Source organism: Lissotriton vulgaris, chromosome 5 (genome assembly GCF_964263255.1).
Source record: "Lissotriton vulgaris chromosome 5, aLisVul1.2, whole genome shotgun sequence".
Lineage (NCBI taxonomy): Eukaryota > Metazoa > Chordata > Amphibia > Caudata > Salamandridae > Lissotriton > Lissotriton vulgaris.
The window spans coordinates 1,925,621,823-1,925,644,525 of record NC_141693.1 but is presented as its reverse complement, the minus strand read 5'-3'; the positions used below and the strand labels follow the sequence as shown (position 1 = coordinate 1,925,644,525).

The window sequence follows — 22,703 nt, the reverse complement described above, 5'->3', positions numbered from 1 at the left end:
GAAATCAATCCAATACCACGAATAATCCCACTGTATTCTTCTTAAATTATTAATGCATTACTCTCCCAGAATTGTATATTTTAAGAGCAGTAGTTGAACCCCCAAGAAAGGCAATGGGCATGGTCAGTAGATGCTCAGTATATGTTCTTGGAATGGGACAATGACTGATCTGCAGGATTATTCCAACCAGGATGGGAGCTCATGGAGGACAAGTAGGGGTGGTGAGGAGTGTTCTGTTCTGGAGGTTGACTATTCCCCTCCTCTGCGGTTGCTGTAGCGGCAGTAACTGAAGATGGCATGGTCAGAGTAGAGTGCTGCTGTAGTGTCTGTGCCTTGGGTTAATCCATGTCCATGTGATAGACATGAAGTGTAATGAAGGATAGAGAGAACCAAAGTGGTCAGCGATGAGAGAGGTTTGGTTGCAAGCTCAACCGGCGGCCAATAGACAGATTACGGCATAGAGCTCAGCAGTCAGTCTGTTTTTCAGTCAGGAAGCCGCATGGCTGATTTTCCCTGCCTGGAGCTTCCATGAGTACAGTTATCTTGCAGGCCCTGCTCTCTGACGCGGATGTGATGCCACCATCATGCAAGTCACCGCTAGAATTGTGAAAGCTTTGAAAAGGTGAATACAATAAAGATTCAGTACAATACAGGCTGATAGTCTCTTGGTCAGAATGGCTTCTACTTCTCTAGGACTCAAGCTTTCTCCGTTTTTTTATATATATCAATAACAATATTATATTACATATACAGTTCGCAGCCTAGATGATGGATTTCAAGCGTTGTATGTCGTCTGCACTTGCCATAACTCAGCGCAAGCTCGTGAGGGGACCAGAAATATACTGGTTCTAATGAGGCACAGTGCTGGTGTGGATGATCATTTTCCCGGTCAGATGCGGTCACTTCCTGGTTGGAAACAACAATCTTTTTTATTGGTCAATGGGTAATTCTGTGAACAGGTACTTGCAAGAGAGTGGCCGTGATGGCCTTAAAAGAGGAAAGTTCACTGTTGACGCTGTAACCACACCGATACCTCCGCCGCTGGTGCCACCATGCAGGCTGGTATCAATTTCAAACTGTAGGGGGCATTCCTTTGGTTTTAGGGATTTTCCTTTTTCGAGCTGGTCTTAGTGCTTGGGCCACTGGCCCTTCTTCAGGGAGAGGCTCAGAGTTCTCCTGTTCTGGACCTCTCATCTGTATCCCTGCAGATGTGCTTAGAAGATCTTGGATTTCTCCAGTGCTTGCAGCAGCACCATGGAGGGAGCACATGGTGTTAAGTAATTCCTCCTGCATGGTCCCAGCAGCTCTTGACTTGTTATTCCTGTCCCAATCAGCTTTCCCTTGGAATGCTCCCTACTGTCATACCGGGTCTCCCGGACTCCCCCTCTGCGCACATTAAAACTGCACATCACTGGTGCCTTACACGTTTCCTGGGTACTCGGTACGTAAACCTTTTCAAGAGCTTCCATCCTACCTAACGTTGTCTCCCCTGGCTCCTCACCTCAGCACAACATACTGATCCTGAAGGCAGTGGCCCTGGGGGCTCCAGTGGTGAGTCATGGACAACTCGCTTAATGCCGCTTTTGACCCTGTTCCTCATGGGAGTAGTCCAGCCCGAACCGCCAAGCCAGGTCCTCCCTGGACCAAAGAAAAGCATCCTGTGGCCGGTTTCAAGGTATCACCCCTCATCAGCCAGGCTAGCTAGAATTCAGTGGTACAGTGAGCCCGGGAACTATGTTTGGACTTACCCAGTGAACTTAGGGTGAAAAACCAAAAAAAACCACAATTGATGGATGGAATGTAGAACAAAACAAATATTAACCCCCAGTCAAGAGATCTGGGTTAAATCAATTGGTATTTTACTCACCAGGACTCCCCAGTTTAGACCCAGTCATATGCAAATCTGTTTTGACCCTCCAGCCCGAACTGCCCAGCCAGGTCCACCCTGGACTGACTGGAGGTTCAGGGGATATGTCTGAAAGACTGGTTGGGCTGGGTTTGGATCAATTACCACTGTAAGCCGTCAACCTGGCTCCTCTAAAAGCCCAGTAAGGTACATTCTACCCTAAATCTGGCACGATCCTGATTTTTGAGGGACAGAAGCTGATATTTTGGCAGCTTTGTGTGCCCAGCCATTGTTGCATACCTTTGTTACAGAGGCATGTTCTTCACAATGTCCATAGTGCTCAAACCAGTGTTTGTGTTGGAGTAGTCATTTTCGAACACATGTGTAATCAGGTACAATTTGTTTAGGTTGAACCTACCAGGCAGCACAGCTGTCTGGTTAAAAAGACTTATGGCAGAGGAGCTAAAAGCTTACCTAGGAGTGTATCCAGCCCATTACTTACCATTAGGTTTGTATTTGGTATCTCGCATTTGCTTGCTTTCTATTCTCTGACTTTAATTGTTTTAGGCCACCCAGCATGTCTTCGTCCCTCCTGTGAACCATAGCCTGTTTACCACCTCACCGACTGGCTCCTTATATTCTTCCACAAGTGCTCACTTTCCAGGAACTCTTTTTTTACATTTCTTTTTCGTGAGGCACTCCATGAAAGTGGATGTGTTTTCAGCTGTCTTCCTTGTATGCTAGTTCAGGGACCAGTAAACATGCTGTATTTCTTTGAAAAAAAGGTGTACTGCCTCCTATCTTTCTGCATGACTGATTCTACCTATCCCTAGATCTACCAGTTCATCAATCATGCATGCCTGCGAGGAACAATGTTCAGTGTAAAATCTTGTTTATTTTGTTCATTGTGTTTTTACCCTATTGCATAATTTTCATGATCCTCTCTATGCTGGCGTTCAGAAGTCAATGAGCAATTAAGAGGCCTTTAAATGTTATTTTTATCATGTCACATTTCCTGTGCTTTCAATGTGAGGTCCAATGTCAGGCCCTGTCATGTGACAGATAACTGTTTTTCTTTTTGAAGGGAGTTTGGTGTTGCCTTTTCTTTCTCTGACTGCAAAGTGAGAGGATTAGTTTGACAATCTTGCTGGCTACTGAGAGTTTTAAAGGAAAGGCTGTAGAATATAATTTTTTCCTAGCAGACAACAAAATGTAAATGCTTGTTAATGAACTGTATACATATTTCAGAATAAATCAGGAGTTAAGAAAGCACAAATAAAGCACAATTTTTTGTAATTCTGAATTGTGGTGGAAATAAATAGGCAATAAATTGCAATTTATTATTTAAAAATGCATATCTCAAGTTCTACTTATTAGATTTTTTACGTTTTTGGTCGTGTTTTACACATAAATATTTTCTATTGTTCTAAACTGGCGTGCAGTCTTTTTGTGGTGTTTTCAATGTGTTACTTTAATTTACATGTTGCACAAATACTTTATACATTGTGTCTTAAAGTTAAGCCTGACTTTTCTGCGCCAAGCTGCCAGAGGGTGAGCAAAGGTTAATTTAGGTTGTATATCTGATTTACCCTGAATAGGATTGAGGTCCCTACTGGGACACACCTCTGCCAACTGGAGACCAAATTTCGAACTATAGGTTTATGGACTTCGATGAGTCTCACACCTGGACTGATTGCTTTTCTCTTAAAACAGCAAATCAAATTTTAATCCAAACCCCACCTACATATCTCACATTGGTGGACAATTAGAACTTTATGAAAATTATACTCCTTTGCATTGTTTTGTATGCATTATTTCATAATGCATTACCATTACCTGTACCGAATGTAGTATCACATCACTTAGAACAAATAAAAAGTGATGCATTGATACTGCAACAAGAAGGGACAGAGAAGGAGGTAGGGGCAGAAGCGAGAAATTAGTTACTATTGGGGAGGGCGAGAATTAGAGCTGAGACAAGGGTGGGTATGTGGCACATGGACCCAATGTATCACTAGCGGCTCTCAACTTTCTGAACAGGTGCAGCACCAAGGTTGGTATTGAATGGCACCTGGTGTGCAAGCATTTAGGCGTTTTTAAAGTGGTTGTCGCCTATCTAGAGCACAGTTACTGAGGTGGGCCTCGGCTGCTCCAAATAACAATGACTTACAGGGTAATTACTATAGCCTTATAGCCCGCCGTAGCGGGCTATACTAGCTATTAAAGGCCCGCTGAATCGTTAAAGGCCCGAGCCGAAGGCGAGGGACTTTAACGAGACAGCTGGACTTTAATTGCCGGTATAGCCCTGCTATGAAGGGCTATAAGGCTATTAGAACAGTCTACCACTAGAGGGCAGAATGTTCTAACAAATTAAACAAAGGGTTCTCGAAGCTCGAGGGGATATAAATCCCCTTGAGCTTCGAGAAGCCTTTGTACAACATTGGAATGTTGCTCTGCGGGCCTTTACCGGCCCATAGAAGCAGGGAGCACTCCATTGTCTGTAATGGAGCTCCCAACATTCTAGTGTTCTAATACTTCTTAATGTTTGGAAAATGCTGACGTGGAATGTCACCTAGGTGAGAATGGTGCCAGTACTCACATATTCACTCACTCATCCATCTATACATTCTCCTTAGTGAGTTAAGCACCTGCTCCAGAAACCTGTCTATGTTCCATTTGGCACTCATTCAATAACAATTCATGTTCTGTAAGCGATGAAAGCTTCTACTCGCCTGCCCTGCTGGGTCTGTTTCGCAGTGAATGGCTGATTGCACTTGCTGCCGTCTGTGACAGTGGAGAGGTTGCTTTGCTACTGCCATGCTGTGCCTGTTCTATGACGAAGCAAAGCCTGCGCTTCTGCTATCTACATTTTTTGTATTATGTGATGGGAAACACTTGCGCTGCTTCTGCAGTACTTGACCTCTGAATGAGCAAAACATACACTGTTTCTGCTCAAAGTGGACCTGTTTTAAGAAGAAGAGGTGTTTCCACTACTCGATGAAGGTGTTTCCACTGCTAATGAAGGAAAAAGAGTACATTGGATGCCCTTGCATAGCATGCCTTATGAACAGGGACATTGCCACAATATTTGATGTGAGATGCCTTTAGTCTTGAGCAAATTCTTGTCACCATGGAGGTAATATTTAGGAGCTAAAGGAGGTTGACCGAGAAGCAGGGTCTGTTGCTCTAACCTCTCTTTTTAGGTCGAGCATTCGAGAGCTCTTGTATATACTTTAGTATATACTTATATGTTTATGTAGTTTGTGGGCTCTGTAGATCAGCCCTATGACTTGTCTGGTTCTGCTTAGGGACTTATTTATTCCGTTCAACTGCCTCTATTTAACTGTCTTGATAGAAAATGACCAGTAGAGGTCAGTAAAATACCAGAATTGATTTCTGCTGAGGGACTATCTTTCTGTAATTTTTCTGGCAACTGCCTCTATTTACCTTTCTTGATAGAAAATGACCAGCAGAGGTCGCTAAAATACCAGAATCACTTTGGCATTCTCTAGATTCCAGTCCATAGAAATGGTCCTCCACGATCACCCGTAGAAAATAATATTTTTTTCAAATCTTGTATTTTCAGTGATATGACCAACAAAGGCCCTTTTTTATATTAAAAACAGAGCTTTGGACTATACCATTTCCCGCTGAAAGGCAATATTTCTCTCCATGTGTTCCCATACCTGGCGTGTCACGCAGTTTGGTGCCTACTTTCCCTCCATGTTAAAGAACAGTAGATGTTTCAGCACCCAGGCTAATGTGCTGCATAGCTAAATACATATAACGTCCCAAAGGCGAGACGGATTGCAATGGAAATGCTTGTTATAGTTGTGGTAGGGAGACCGCTGCAAAAAATAATGTAGCCCACTTACACTCAATTTTAATATAGCTATGAGAGTTTAGCAAAGAGAGAACATAAATGTTGGCATAAAAGACATAACCTGACCAAGACTATGGAACCTATAACTAGGAGACTGTACAACCAGTGAATTGTAGTAGTTGAGCGCTAGAAGTGGATTGTACAGATTGGTGACGGTACAACGCGTACCGTCACAACGCGTGCTGTTACAACGCGTCCCTTACAACGCAAGTCGTTACCACGACTTGCGTTGGGGGCGCGGATATCGAATAGTATAATTTACTATTCTAACACCAGTCCCCGTGGACACTAGGGAAGGTGTTGGAATAGTAAATTTACTATTTTTAATCTTCTAGCGCCCTCCAGCGCAAGTCGTGGTAACGACTTGCGTTGTTACGGGCGCGTCGTAACAGCACCGCGTTGAAACATCCGCGTTGTAACGGATGTTTCCCGGATTGTACACGAGCTAGGTAGGTTTTATTATCCTATATGAGAACATTAATGTATGGTAATTCCACTATAGGTTTGGTTCCCTCTTTCAGGTGTGTTGTGCTTCTTGTATGTTTCCAGAGAGTGCACAACAGTGCTATAACTCCCCTTACTCCCTTTTTGCTGTGGTTGCCACATGTATTATACCCGTCCTCTATATGTGAATGAAATGTATGAAGTTCCTCCTATGACTGCCACCAGCCCTTATCTTATTCTTTGGTTAGCGAAAGTTGTGCTGCTACTGTCCATGTTGTACCTTGGTTGTGTGCAAAGGATTGTTTTAATGTATAATGAGAATGGAAAAGTGAACCCTCAAAAATATGTGAGCAGAGTTTGGTTTTGGTTTTATGTACGAAGCAAGCAGTTTTTGAAATGCACTAGATGACTGTTAATAAGATGTTCAGACACTGGATGGGTTGAAGTTGTAGTTTAATGATAAAACATCACCAATAGCTCTCAATGTCACAGCTAACTCCTCCAGGCTCCAAGGCTCCAGTGCCCATGGAATGACCAGGAGTAGAACAGAATGAGCTAGTAAAAGAATGTAACTATGTCATAAAATAAGTAGAAAGAAACAAGCATATGTACATTACAACACATCCCCATTACTAAAGAAAATGGAGAAACCAAGAGAGAAATAAAAACAAAAACAAAAACAAATCATTGAACCATGAGGAACTCACTTGAAAAGGATAAAGAATAAAGCGATCTAAACATAGTCTCTGAAACGAGTAGGAGCTTGATGAGTTCTCTGAGGAAACCTTCTAAAAGGAACAGCACCATGAGCATCAGGAGGGACGGAGGGACAAGAAGAATCCACAAGGGAAGAGGAAGAAGGATCTCCAGGAGAGAACTTAACAAGCCTAGACATGCTCCATTTACAACCATTTTGCCAAGTAACAACATTACTGTGAATCTTGGTAATCCTAAAAGGACCCATGAACTCAGAAGAACCTTTTTTAGAAAATCTTGGTTTTTTAACAAGGACCCAATCTCCCACACTCCACAACATAGGTTTGGTAGAATTCTTCAGATCATAACGCTCTTTGTACCTTTGTTGGTGAGAAAGAATCCTATCCCCCACACTTCCCCTATCCAAGGGAAGAGAAGATTGAAGAGGAAGCCAAGGGGGGTTCAATTTGGAAGAGGCTTGCCTACCTCGTAGTAAAAAAAATGGAGAAGACTTGGAAATGTAATTGATGGTGGTGCGATGTGCCCACCAAGTATCACGCAAAACATCCTTGAGGGAACATTTCATTTCTATAGCTCTCTGCACACATCCTTTAACAACACGATTCATTCGTTCAGCAAGACCATTGGCTTGAGGTGCATAGAGTGCAGTTCTAAGATGGGATATACCATGGTCATTTAAAAAAAACTCCATATCGGTGGAAATAAACTGGACACCATTATCTGTAATGATGCATTTGGGAATGCCTTCAGAAACAAATTCATCACGTAAGAAATCAATAACCACCCTAGAAGTGACAGTGGCTACACACTTAGTGGAAACCCATTTTGACATATAGTCAACAAGAAGAATAACAAATCTTTCAGAGGGTCTAAGTAGATCAAAAGGTCCCATGATGTCCAAACCCAGTTTGGACCAGGGTTGGTTAGGAACAGATACAGGAGAAAGAGGGGCCTTACTCACAACCTTGGACTTATCATTAGTGGCACACTGATAACAATCCTTAACCACTAGCTCGACATCACTGTCCATATTAGGCCACCAATACCTTTCTCTAAGGCGAGATTTAGTAAAACTCCTGCCCATGTGTCCATCATGGGCAAGATTGATAAGTTTTGAACGCATCACGGAAGGAGGGATCAACCTCTCACCACGCATAACAATGTCATCAACAATAGTAAGTTCATGTCTTATTGACCAAAAAGGCAGAAGGTCACAACTGATGTCTCTGCTGTTACAGGGCCAACCTTTAACCACCAAATCTTTGACCAAAGGTAAGACTAAATCATTAGACTGAGCAAGAACCCAATCATCCAGAGAAACAGCACTCTCACAAACCCAAGACACCTTGACAGTACCTAAATCTAAATGTTCATCCTGATTCTGTAAGGGTAAACGTGAGAGACAATCCACAATCTTATTTAATGATCCAGGAACATATTGTACAACGAAATTAAATTCTTCTAACCCCTCACTCCAACGTTTGAGTCTGGGAGTTAATCTCTCACTCTCCATACAAGAGAACACTTGAATTAAGGGTTTGTGGTCAGATTTTACAATAAAAGGAATACCCCACAAATAAAACTTAAAGTGTTTAATAGCCCAAACCACAGCAAGAGCTTCTCTTTCTATACAAGAGTAATGTTGTTCAGCCTTTTTTAGGGCTCTGGAGGCAAATGCCACAACTCTTTCTCGACCATTGTCCACTTGAGAAAGAACTGCCCCCAATCCGGAAAGACATGCGTCAGTTGAAAGAATCGTCTTTATCTTGGTATCAAAGTGACCCAAGCTTGGTAACTGACTGATGGTCTTTTTTACAAAAAGAAATGCACCATTGCAATCATCACTCCAATCAAAATGGACACCTTTTTTGAGAAGATTCATAATAGGCTCTACAATAGAGGCAAAGTTCTTTATGAACTTGGAATAAAACTCAGCTAGGCCAAGAAATGACCTGACTTAGTCCTTATCAGAAGGGGTGGGAGCCTCAGCAATACTTTTGGCTAATTCCAATTTGGGTTGTATACCTTCACCAGAAATTACATGACCAAGATAGGTAACAGAAGTTACCCCTATCTTGCACTTGGCTTTGTTAACTGTTAGGCCTTTATCAGCCAACCTGAAAAGAACTGCCTTCAAAACCTTTTCATGTTCCATATTGTCTTTGCCAAAAACTAAAATGTCATCTTGGAAAAATATGACATTAGGGACATCTCCTACAACCATTTTCATAATTCTCTGAAAGCAAGCAGCAGCGGATGCCAGCCCAAAAGGCATCCTAACAAAACGATAAGCTCCTAGAGGAGTAACAAAGGAAGTGAGGTGCTTGGAATCCTGATGAAGTGGGACCTGGTGGTAAGCTGAGGACAAATCAAGAACAGAGAATATTTTAGCCCCTGCAAGCATAGTTATGGACTCAGGGATATTAGGTAGGGGTTGTCGATCTACCCAAATACATTTATTTAAACCCCTAAGGTCCACACACATGCGAATGTTCTTTCCACCATCCTTGGGGACCAAAACTACTGGGGCCAACCACTCTGAAGATTCAAATTTCTTCAATAACATTCAATTCCATAAGTCTAGAAAGTTCTTGTTTAAGAGGAGCAAGCATCATGTTAGGAACTTTTCTAACCTTAAACACACATGGAACAGCATTTTTTTTTTTAAATAATTCGATGTTAAAAGTCTTTCAATAAACCCAATTTGTCAGAGAAAACGTGGAAATTCATCAAAGAAAATATTGGAGATAGAGATGTGATCAATAAGCATGACCTGGTCAGTGGGTTTGAGGGCATTAGGATTAAGAATAATTCCCAAATCTCTCTGGTGTCTCCAGCCTAAGAGATTGTCACCTCTGTAGGCAACATACATTTTTCCCACAGTTTCGCGACCTTTGAAATGGATTCTCATAACAGTGTAGCCAGATACTTCAATATGAGAACCATTATAACTAACAGCATTAATATCAGGTTTGAACAAGTCAACTTTAGGAAATGTTTTGTTCCAATTCTCATTTCCTATTAGGGTAAAGGGAGAACCAGAGTCAGCTAAGACAACAAAATCTTCCCCACCAATAATCACATTACACTCAGGCATGACAATAGGATCAGCGTCAATGTTCCCATCACATGTAACACTAGAACCAACAAATCTAGGAGAATCTGAGGGAGGCATGGAACATTCGATAGAGTGTACTTTGGTGGAGGATTTGCATACTCTGGCATAATGTCTTTTAATGCCACATTTGATACAAGTGGAAGATTTGGCATAGCAGTTGGGAAAGGATGAAGAATGATTAGGGCTGCCACATCTATAACACTTGATCTTACTACGATCAAAAACAGTTTTTGGCTTGGTGTTTTGCATAACTTTACAAATAGTATCTTCAGAGATGGTAGGTTGAGAAGAACTGAGAGGTTGAGCAACTTGATGAATACTACTGGAGGCGGAAGAACCATCAGGAGAAATTTTGTGTTCTTTCATCTCCTTAGCCCAACCAGAAGTATTCTCAATACCCTCAACAATGGCTAATGCTTCTCTGAGGGAGGGATTTTTAGACAAGAGTTTCTCTTGTGCTCTGGGGTTATTTGTACACCTGACCAACTGGTCGCGAATCAAGGAATCAGTGAGTTCTCCAAACTCACAAGTACGAGCCAATGTCTTTAAGGAAGCAACATACAAACCAACCTTTTCCTTAGGCTCCTGTACTCTTGCAAAGAACTTATGACGTTCTAAAACTACATTAATTCTAGGACCAAAATAATCCTCTAACATTTTTAAAGACATGTGAAAGACATCTGTAGGAGAATCACCAGAACCATCATTGATGGGTATTTCATCAATACTGTCACAAATATTACGACCCTCTATACCTAGATTGTGCAGTAAACTTGCTTGTTTTCTTACAGCAGAACATTTTTCACCACCTATGGCCAAAAGATAAGAATCAAAAAGATGTTCACCCTTTTCACACAGGAAGGCAGGGGGTTGGGTCATGGAAGAAGAAGAAGCCATAATGTGGTGAAGCAAGACAGAACAAGTAAATAAATAAAACTGCAAATATATGTGTGTGTGTATCACAGAAGATACACAGTCAAAAACCAAAACAAAAAAAAAACGTAGAACCTGAATACACTGATGTATGAGGATCGAAAGTCGTTGTGAAAACAAGGCAAAGTCAGAATGTGAAGATTTATGCAGTCCGGCGAAGGCGCTGATCGTCGGTGAAAGCGCCGATGCTTGGTTGCTAAGCAACCGGTCAAACGAAGATGGCGGCACGTATGCGCAATGACGTCATGGCGTTCAGACGTCGCGCAAGGGAAGCCGGGATTTCCAGGGGAAAGCAGAACTCGATGGTGAAGTTCTATGCCGAGCGCGGCTCTTGCGCGAATGTCAGCACCACTCCAGCGTGTTGATGGCCGAATGGAGAGAGAACGAGGCAAAACCTCGAGGCAATGGCCGGAGCGCGCAAAATGGCAGGTAAGACCGTTGGAAATCAGAAGTAAACAGGGCAGTAAATTCAATGGGAAAAGCGAGTCACCTTGAGGGGTAAAACGCGGTGAACGAAAGGGAAATCAGCGCTTCACATAAGTTGAAAACCAAGAAAAAGAAACACTTCTAAATTTGATGAAAAGCCAGAAAGTCTCAAATCCAGGGAGTCTTAAATCCAGAAAGTCTCAAATCCATAGATCCAAAACGAATATTTGAAAAGCCAAATCCAACAAAAATCCAAGAGTGGGTTCAGGGTTGAGTGGTGATGTGGCTTGTCCCTTCCAAGCTGCCAATCGTCGCCAGTGTTAAAAAGATGTTCAGACACTGGATGGGTTGAAGTTGTAGTTTAATGATAAAACATCACCAACAGCTCTCAATGTCACAGCTAACTCCTCCAGGCACCAAGTCTCCAGTGCCCATGGAATGACCAGGAGTAGAACAGAATGAGCTAGTAAAAGAATGTAACTATGTCATAAAATAAGTAGAAAGAAACAAGCATATGTACATTACAACAATGACTTAGTAACATTTTAAAACATACCTAACAAGTGGCTCCATGTCATACCAGTTCTGGCATTTTAGCCAACATCACTTTCTATTCTGGAGCTTTAAACCCATAAAGAAAGTGTTACAGCAAGACGCAAGATCCCACAATGGAATATGCTGCTGGCTAGAAAGCGAGGGATTACCAATATGTCAGAGTGCACTTGACAGACGTGTGAAATGCAAAATAAAAATGTGTTCCTCGCTTTCTGGCTTTTTTCTTTATAGTTACACAGCCCAGGGTGTGAGAGGGAAGATATAGCCTTTCAGATGCAAATAGTAACATCTCATTCCTAATGGGCGAACATGAATACTCCTTCTGATGGGGGACGATAAAAGGACATTGTTTGCCAGAACAGCACAAGCAGCAGGGATACTAAGAAAGGTAAAACAATGTGCCTGCACCTCTCTTCCCCAGTGCCTGCCTGTGACCCTGCCTTCAAATCCCCCTATCAATTAGAATTGATCCGAATCATAGCACATTCCGCAAACACGTGTAACAGAGCGCGTGTATTTCATTTCATTTGTTCAGATTGTGATTGTGATTTCATAGCTGCACTGTATCTAATTTGCCATTCAAAGTGCGTGTGCATCCCGTTTTAATTTATTGCTCATTTACCCGACCTGCGCATTGTTAGTAAGATCCCCCGGCGCCCTGCTCTGCCCTCCCCTCCATTTTGTGATTGTTGTTGTTGTGCTCCGTCCCTTGAGCCCGCCACGCCTCCCAGCTGAGCCGCCCTCCCACTAGCGCCAAAACGCGTCCTCTGACCACACAGCTTCGTGATTCACTCCTCGCTTCTGGCTCGAGTGGTCGCTCCCCTGCCTGCGCTACCTGCACAACTTGGTATCGTTATTACTAAGCAGTTCTGATAACTAACTTTGCGTCCTAAGAGCGTGTGCATTCAGCCCTCATTACCCGAGCATTTTTCATGCTGCACTGTGTCCATTTCAGTCGAGTTAAGAGCGCGTGTATTTCATTTCATTTGTTCAGATTGTGATTGTGATTTCATAGCTGCACTGTATCTAATTTGCCATTCAAAGTGCGTGTGCATCCCGTTTTAATTTATTGCTCATTTACCCGACCTGCGCATTGTTAGTAAGATCCCCCGGCGCCCTGCTCTGCCCTCCCCTCCATTTTGTGATTGTTGTTGTTGTGCTCCGTCCCTTGAGCCCGCCACGCCTCCCAGCTGAGCCGCCCTCGCCCCTCCCCTTCCACTATCCATATATGACAGTAGTTCCCGCGCGCAGCGTTCACGCGCAGCGACCGCGCCCAATCCGCGCCGAAGGTGCGCCAAAGGTAAGCCCGTCTACGCCCGTCCGCGCCTGGACCGCGCCCAGCGCCAGACCCCCTGCCCCTCGCGCTGCCCAGCCCCCCCGCACAACCTACGATGCCACCACCCTCCTAGCCCTAAACCCCGGTCGAGCCCCCAACTGCGTCCAAGCCGCTCCTGGACACACCCATGGACCTTTCTCTTGCTACTCCTGCAAATTCAGCGGCACCAACAACATCTCCGCCACGACCACACCACAGATTCCAGACCCCAACCACCTAAAATGCATCCTTCTCAACACCCGCTCGGTCCACAGGCACGCCATTGACCTTTGGAACCTACTAGACACCATCTCTCCTGACGTCGCCTTCCTAACGGAAACATGGATGAACGCTTCCTCCGCCCCTGACATCGCCATCGCTATCCCTGATGACTATAAGATCACACGCAAGGACCGCACCGACCATACAGGAGGTGGAATCGCTATCGTCCATAAGAAATCAATCCGCATCTCAACCAGCTCTGACGCCAATCTCACCAACTCTGAACACCTTCACTTCCAGATCCACATCGACCCCAAGACCACACTCAGAGGCACCCTCCTCTACAGACCACCAGGACCCCGCGCAAAATTCAGTGAAGACATCACGGACTTCATCACTCCACACGCGCTCCCCTCCAAAGAATACATCCTTCTGGGTGACCTCAACTTTCATCTTGAAAAGATCAACGACCACAACACCGCCACCCTCTTGGACAACCTCGCCAACCTCGGACTTAAACAACTGGTCACCTCCCCCACCCACATCGCAGGTCACACACTCGACCCCATCTTCACTTCCAGCAACCATGTCTCCTTCAGCCACACTACGGATCTCCTCTGGACTGACCACAGCTGCGTTCACTTCACCTACAACAAGCCGAAACCCATCATCCACCTCCAACCTACTCTGCAAAGAAACTGGAACAAAATCACCACGGAGCAAATCTCCACATCACTCCTTCAAACCTCCCCAACCCTATCTTCTAACGCCAACGAAGCCGCCTCCAACCTCACCCTTTGGTTATCCAACACCGCCGACACCTTAGCACCACTGAAAAAACGTCAACACAAACTTGGCAACAAGAAGGCCTCATGGTTCAACGATGATCTCAAGAAGTCCAAGAAACTGTGCCGCTCCCTTGAAAAGGCCTGGAAAAAAGACCCATCCACCAGCAACAAGGACGCCTTCAAAAGCGCCATCCGTACTCACCACCAACTGATCCGAAAAGCCAAGAAAACAGCATTCAAGGATCGACTTGACAACAACGCCCACAACAGCAAGGAACTTTTCAACATAGTCAAGGAATTTTCCAACCCCTCGGCCAACTCCAACGACATCACCCCCTCTCAAGCCCTCTGCGATTCCCTAGCCTCTTTTTTCCACAACAAGATTGCTGACATCCACAACAGCTTTGACAACCAACCCGGAAGCCAACCCACCCTACCATCAGCTGACCATCTTCCTCCCGTTAACACCCTTAACGCCTGGAACCCAATCTCCACCGAGGACACCATCCGCCTGATGAATTCCATCCACTCTGGATCCCCCACAGACCCATGCCCTCACCACATCTTCAACAAAGCAGACTCCGTCATAGCTCCGCACCTCCGAGACGTCATCAACTGCTCCTTCAACTCCGCTACCTTCCCAGAAAACTGGAAACACGCTGAACTCACCGCCCTTCTGAAAAAACCAACAGCAGACCCCACCGAACTCAAAAACTACCGCCCCATCTCGCTTCTTCCATTCCCGGCCAAAGTCATCGAGAAAGCCGTCAACAACCAGCTCGCCGCCTTCCTCGAAGCCAACAAATCACTCGACCCCTCACAATCTGGCTTCCGAGCCAAACACAGCACTGAGACCGCCCTCATCGCAGCAACAGACGACATTCGAACACTACTGGACAATGGAGACACAGTCGCCCTCATCCTCCTCGACCTCTCTGCAGCCTTCGACACAGTCTGCCACAGCACCCTTCTACAACGCCTTAGAAACATTGGAATCCAAGAAAAGGCACTGGAATGGATCACCTCGTTCCTCACCGGAAGAACCCAGAGAGTCCGCCTCCCACCATTCAAGTCCGAGGCCTCTGAAATCATCTGCGGCGTTCCACAAGGATCCTCACTCAGTCCCACCCTCTTCAACGTATACATGAGCCCCCTCGCGGCCATTGCCCGCCAACACAACCTCAACATCATCTCTTACGCGGATGACACTCAATTGATCCTATCTCTCACCAAGGACCCCATCACCGCCAAAACTAACCTACACGAAGGAATGAAAGAAGTCGCCGAATGGATGAAACAAAGCCGTCTGAAACTGAACTCAGACAAAACAGAAGTCCTCATCTTAGGTAAATCCCCCTCTGCATGGGACGACTCCTGGTGGCCGGAAGCCCTCGGAAATGCACCCATCCCGACAGACCACGCACGGAACCTTGGCGTCATCCTGGATTCTTCACTCTCTATGAACAGACAAGTCAGCGCCGTATCCTCCTCCTGCTTTAACATCCTTCGCATGCTCAGAAAAACATTTCGCTGGATCCCCACCGAAACAAGGAAAACAGTCACCCACGCTCTAGTCACGAGCCGACTGGACTACGGAAACACCCTCTACGCAGGTACCACCGCTAAACTCCAGAAGAAACTACAACGAATCCAAAACGCCTCAGCCAGACTCATATTAGACATCCCACGCAACGAACACATCTCTGGCCACCTTAAAGACCTCCACTGGCTACCCGTTAATAAAAGGATTACTTTCCGACTACTTACCCACGCACACAAATCACTATACGACATCGGACCAGATTGCCTCAACTCCCGACTGTCCTTCTACACCCCCTCCCGCCATCTTCGCTCCTCCAGCCAAGCCTTCGCCACTGTACCTCGCATCAACAAGACCACCATGGGAGGCAGATCCTTCTCATACCTGGCTGCCAAAACATGGAACACACTCCCCGCTTACCTTCGCCTCAACCAGAATCACCTAGCCTTCAGAAAGCAGCTTAAAACGTGGATATTTGACAAATAATCCTCCTCCCCTTCCTAAGCGCCTTGAAACCCTCTGGGTATGTAGTGCGCTATATAAATGTTATGACTTGACTTGACTTGACTTGACACATGAAAACCTGGCTTTTTTTAGACCTTGGTCAACCTCCTACCCAATTCTCTCACCGAATTTCTGCAAGCGCTATGAGAGCTATGGGTGATTTACGCGCTATACAAATTCAATTTCAAATTCAAATTCAAATTCAAATGGTGCTGTAGATGCTGCCCAAAGAGGTTGGCCAATGCTCCCTATATTTCGGGCAACTGGAATTATGCGATCGTGCGGTATCCGACATTTTCGCACATTAATTATAGATGTGCCGCACTTTTCACATAATCCATCATCTGTTACCTATTATGTAGATTTTAACAAAATAAAAATTGTTTCTAGCTCAAAAGTTTCAAAAAATGCAGCGACTTGTGATGTAGCTGAATGGAAGATCCTTCGCAAAGCTGGACATGTCACCTTCTTGTTGCTTATTGCTATATTTGGGTATTAAAATGATACTAATGAGGTGCAACCGATGCCCAGACAGTATTGCCAAGTTTTAAAGTGACGAAATAATGCAGTAAAGCTAGTACAAAATGTGCCACATTGAGCTGCATAATTTGTCTTTTCATGAAGCATAATTTGACCCTCTCCTGCCGCATAATTCCAGGGGCCCTGCCTGAATGACATACATGCCAATGGACCTGATCCAGGCGGAATTGTCTCTGCTTCAATATATATCAATGGGGGAAATACATCCTTCCCTATTATTTTTTTTAATATCCCACTTTCCTTTTCTAAAATGTTAGCATGAATGCTATATTTACATCCTTAAAAGCGTGTTCTATATATCTCATGAGATAATTAGTTCTAAATTTTGAGAGAGCACTGGGTAGCAGTGTTGTCGTGATGCTGTTTCGATTGGAGGCGTATCTGTAGGAGCTATGTAGCGGGCTCCACGGGGCAACACCTGCCCTTGGTGGTTGTTTTCCACCTAGGCCCTCACTAGGAGTTTCCCAGATTTTGGTGCGAAACTTCCCCCAGTATACCCACACAAATATGCGGCATTTATGAGATTTGACCCCAGAAAGGGAAATAATCCTACGGAATCTACTGACATTTCCTTCTGCTCAGAGCAGGAGGGAAACGCCAGTGGTAGGACCTGGTGGGGGTCAGTGGGTGACAGGCAGAGATTGGATGGTGTCACGGCATGCCAGGGCAGGGTATGGGCAAACCAGAGGGAGCACTGTGTGCCCTCCCAGGGTTATAGCTGCCAAGGTTTCAGATTGCATATGTGTGACATTTTCATAATTTCAGTGTAGTTATGAGTGACATTCAACGACTAAGAGTGACACTTACTCGTAAACAGAATAATGTCACCCACATTCAGTTGTAGCATGGCACATGACACCTGTTGCCGGGCGGGCGGCAGAGAAACAATACATTAAACATAGATTCCCTGCCTTAGCCAGCCTGCGCTGATCCGGACCGGACCTCCTGGCTCTTTCCTGGCTGGCAGTCAATCAACTTAATGGCATGATCAGATCATGATCAAATGACGGAGTCTGTCGAGGGTCTCTGCCACGTGGGACCCGAGGCCGACTACAGGATGCAAGAGGGGCCCCAGCGTGGATCAGGATCTCAGCTGCCTTACAGCTCCTCAGCAGCAGCGGGAAAACGTTACATTAAGGCTCATCAGGATCATGACTCGTCACACGCTCTTAAAAGTAAATTAAATGTTTAGGCTATTGGAGCAGGGGGCAGTGACACAAAAGAACATTTAATTATTAGGATGTTGGAGAATGTAGTCAGTAAAATAGACATTTCTGGTGGTTAGGCCACATCTCGTCCAGCCTTCTCCCGGTACAGTTCTTCAATTAGTCTTCTCTTTTACTGTAGTTAGACTGACCCAGTTTTTGGCATGTATTTCGGAACTTAGGGGCATATTATCAAGGGGGTTTATCTCCGCTTTTTTGGCTTTAAAAGCCAAGAAAGCGGAGATAAAATTATCTCCCTATTACCTAGCTGCTGCTAACACCAGTTAGCGACAACTAGTAGGAGATAGCGACCATCTTGGGCCCCACTTTGCATGTCAGTGATATTTATCACTAATGAGATGCAAAGTGGGCGTGCCAAGATGTGAGAGACTGAAAACAGTCGCTAACATCGCTATCTCCTATTACCAACTTTTGGAGATATTCGCGCTAAGCGCGAATATCTCCAAAAGCTAACACCTGCCCTGACCAGTTCTTAGCCATGTTATCCAATGTGAGGTGGATAACATGGCTAAGAGCATTAGCTCGCTAATGCATGAATATCGCTGACTTTTCAGCGATATTCATGCTTTGCGGCGATTTTTACCGCATTTGCGTTAAACCTTGGTAATACCAAGGTTTATTTGCGGTACAAATCGCCGCAGCGCTGCGGTAAATTTTTGTCTCTAACCAAGCAATAGCGATAATTATCGCTATTGCTTGGTAATATGCCCCTTAGTTTTGCTGCTTAACATCCACATCTGTTGATACTATGGTTTGAGCAGGGACTGCGTATTACGTTAATTGGGCGGGTGGGTGATTTTGTTTTTCGGTCTTCAAATCGCTGTACTTCTTTTGACTTGGATATAGGTGTCTGTGATAGCAGTATATTTCCACTTCATAATATATTGAGAATCCTATACCCCCTGTTGTACACTAGCGCCATCTTGTGCACTTTTGAAAAACAGTGCTCAGCGCTCCTTTGTCCATCCGAGCAAAGCGAGAAACTGGAACTACATGGTTTTATCGAACTTCAGAACACGTTTCTTTTGTGTGGCAATCTCAGGCATTGCAGTAATAAGGGAAAATTACCAGAAATGCGTTATTCTAACACGAGATGCGTCATAGTTGGCAGGGCTGCAGGGCTGTGCTTTTGGCTGTTGGAGTCGCAGCCAGTGCCCCTACGGCCTGAGACCTTCCTGCATGGGGCAGGGGCGATATATCATGGTGTGAAGCCATCAGTCCAGACTCTCCCAGGAATGTCTTCCTCTCGGAGGGAGGGTGTTGGAGCCATCATCCACCATTCACTGAGCCTCATCAGCGAATCTCCTTGCACCACCCAGCTAACGGAATCCAGTTTCAAGAAATCCCTGCAAACTTGGATCTTTCGAGCCCCAGACAACTTAGTGTTCTCACTCATCTGATCTGGAAGAACATACCGCTGCTTCCTCTCTTGTTTCATATCTGGCGTAGCGCCATGATGCTCCCTGAAGTGATAGCTGCGCTTTATAAATTGATTGATTCATTCATTCTAATAGAGTTTCTTGGGGCTGCCCTTGCTCGAGGAGTAGGGGGTAAAGTTTTTAAGCCATCTGCTTCGGGTCTTGTAGTAGCCTGGAGGGTTCCCATTTTTAGTGATTGCTTAGAAGATCCTTCTCTATGGCCTTAAAGGTTGCAGTGACTTCACCGCTCGTGACATACCAGGAAGTGACATCACCACGAGTGACATCACAGGAAGTGACATCACAGCGTGTGACATTGCATGTGGCCTCACCGGAAGTGGTAGAACAACCCATGACCTCACAGGAAGTGACATCAGATCTTCATGCCACACATACGTTTAGCAGGTCTATCATTAATACATTTGGGCGCATTCCAATATTTAACAAAAATAGATTTTTCATTGGGATTGTGCCAAAATATTGACTCAACCCCAACACAAAATCTGGACCTCAATTTATACATTCATGTTTTTTTAAACCCTGCCACAAAGAAATTGGCAACAAGGAGAACATTGGCAGTAAATCTGTTCTGCTTACTTGGTTGCAATTTCTGTATTTTAAAATATCTTATGAGGTTAAGGCACCTGCTGCAAAGATCTGTGGGGCAAATTATCAAGGCAGGCGAAATAAAATTATCGCCCGCAAAGCGGCAATAATTTTATCGCCCTATTAGCAAGGTGTCGCAAACATCAGTTAGCAACAGCTTTTAGGTGAAAGCAAGCGGTTTGAGGCCCGCTTTGCATGTCAGTGATATTTATCGCTAATGACTGAAAGCAGTGGCTAACGTCGCTATCGCCTATTAGCAAGGCAGGCGTAGCGATAAAAAAATTTGCGAATATCGCTAAAAACTAACGCCTGCTCAGACCAGTTCTTAGCCATTATATCCAATGGGAGGTGGATATTCTGGCTAAGACCCTATTGGCAATGATGTGTGAATATAGCTGGTTTTGAAGCGAAATTCAAGCATTTCGCCGCTATCGCTGGTTATTTTATCGCATTGGAGATAAACGTTGCTAATAGCGCGTTATCTCTGCGATAAAATCCGGCGATGCTTGGCGATAAAAAAAAATGTTGCTAAGCTTCTTTAGCAATAAGTATCGCTAGTTGTTGATAATATGACCCATTGTGTGCCAGCTAAATCTCAGGGAATTATATTAATGGTAAAATAACTCTGGAGGATAAAGTATATCTTGGGGAGATCTCTGTTTTGCCTAGTCCTAGTTTTGAATCAAAGTAGCATAGAGGGTTAATATGTCTCCTGAAAAGCACATTATGCAACACACAGATGACATGTTTTTATTTTATGTAACTGAGTAAGTGGGTTACTGCTTTTAAGACAGACCCCCTTTTGTTACTTGCAGTTTATAAATTGTAATCCTTCTAATATAGCACAGTGAGGTATGAAGGACATGTGGCTCCTATACCTTGTAACGCTCATTGTCTTATGTAACACATCCTTTATATTGATGTACACACGTGATGTAAAGCGTTCTGACAACCTGCATTGAGATGAGGACTGCTAAAAGAGCTATAAAAGAAAAAAAACAAAATAGTGGTATTTAAATTGTTATTTGTGTAAATACTGGGGCGACCAACACATCTGACATTTGTACAGTGTATGCATATCTCTTACATACAGGGAGTGAACAAAATCAAAAGCATTTCTCTTTTGAGTACCTGTGAAGTGATAAGGCGTGCGCCTTTGTTTCCCCTCCAGTGCACCTAGGTGCGAGGCTCCCCATAGGTCCCAGCCGGGATACCCCAACAAAAAGAGGCCTAATGGCCCCAAAACTCTGGCTATAGTTATGGGTGAAGCTGGAATATGATTAGCCCATTCCCCGCCTGGCCTGCATGTTGCTGCTCGGAACAAAAGCAAACAACATGCAGGCGCTGCTCAAAGTGTCCTGTTGTCAGAAAATTACACGAGGATGAGTTAAGAATATTTCTGTGAATTGTAGGAACTGGACATGGTTCTTCGCTGAAAGTGGCCAGCTGTGCAGCAGGGTAGACGGCGTCTATTTCTGAAAATAGTGGGTAGACCGCGTTTACCTGCGTCTACCCTCAACTCGAGCCCTGGGTGACTTCAAGGCATTTTAGCACATAATCTGTAGTTTCTAAGCAGTTCTTCTCTCTCTTCCAGGTCTCCGGTGCCTTAACGCCTGGGAGCCCTGTTCCAATGGCGGCAGGTGTGTCACACAGCAGAACGGGACTGCCTTTTGCCAGTAAGTATTGGTGTGATGTAGCCTTCTCGCCTTTCCTCTGTTGCATCTGTAGTCACCAGGTCTGACCACGGGTGGCACGTCAGACCCCACTCAACCGCATTGCCTTCATCAATTTACCAACAACTGAATATTTCGTATATCACGGGGTTAATGTGTATATGTAATTGTGTTTATGTAAACTTTTCTGTTCTCACTTATTAATGTGTTTTGATATCATGGAATACACATCAAGCTTCTTTTTAAATGTAAACAATGAATTAAAAAAGTAAATGAATTTTGCACAAAAAATATGAATAACAAACAAAATATACTAAAAACAAAATACAAATAAACTAAAGGATTTTTGTATAAACTTTTGTTTCAGCACACAGTTATTTGATTGCTCTAGAGGGTCTATTATTCTGTTTGGATTTTGATTCAGGGAGTATCTATGCCCTTAGAGTTTAGCTACACTGCCTTTCTCTATATAGGCACGTCAGACCCCAGCCTGCTCTTAGATAAGGACGTTTCATCAACCCGCAGACATCGAAGTTTATCCTTCAAGCATGAGAGCAGCAATATTCATGGGTAGTGCTAACAAGCCAAGTGCTAACAAGCAGGATCTTACACATACCCAGATCCCTACCCAGATCATGGAAAAGCAGACCTTACAAACAACATGTCTCATCAAGACAACGCACATCAAACTGACCCGACACCTCTCAACGCCCTCCTCATAGCCTGGTATGAACGAACCAGACACCATCAGCTCAACATTCTCATACACCTATCCCACTGGTAAAACGCACATACCAGCCCTTCAGAGGGCATGTACATGACATGTACCCTACTATGTAAACATCTCCAGCTACATGCACCATACCACAGGCAAATATATACATAGTAACCTCAACCACGATACCCATGGTCCTGCTTCACCAGAGGACACATTGCAGTACCGGGCTGA

The 22,703-nt window shown here is 44.4% G+C and overlaps 1 protein-coding gene across 1 annotated transcript in view; it reads left to right on the top strand.

Moving 5' to 3' along the window:
- The window catches only part of NOTCH4 (notch receptor 4), a 366,092-nt gene that overhangs the window by 97,696 nt on the left and 245,693 nt on the right, over positions 1–22,703 (top strand). The window contains exon 2 of the mRNA XM_086924525.1: positions 21,676–21,757. Within this exon, the coding sequence (XP_086780651.1) occupies positions 21,676–21,757 (82 nt within the window). The remainder of the gene's footprint in view (positions 1–21,675; positions 21,758–22,703) is intronic.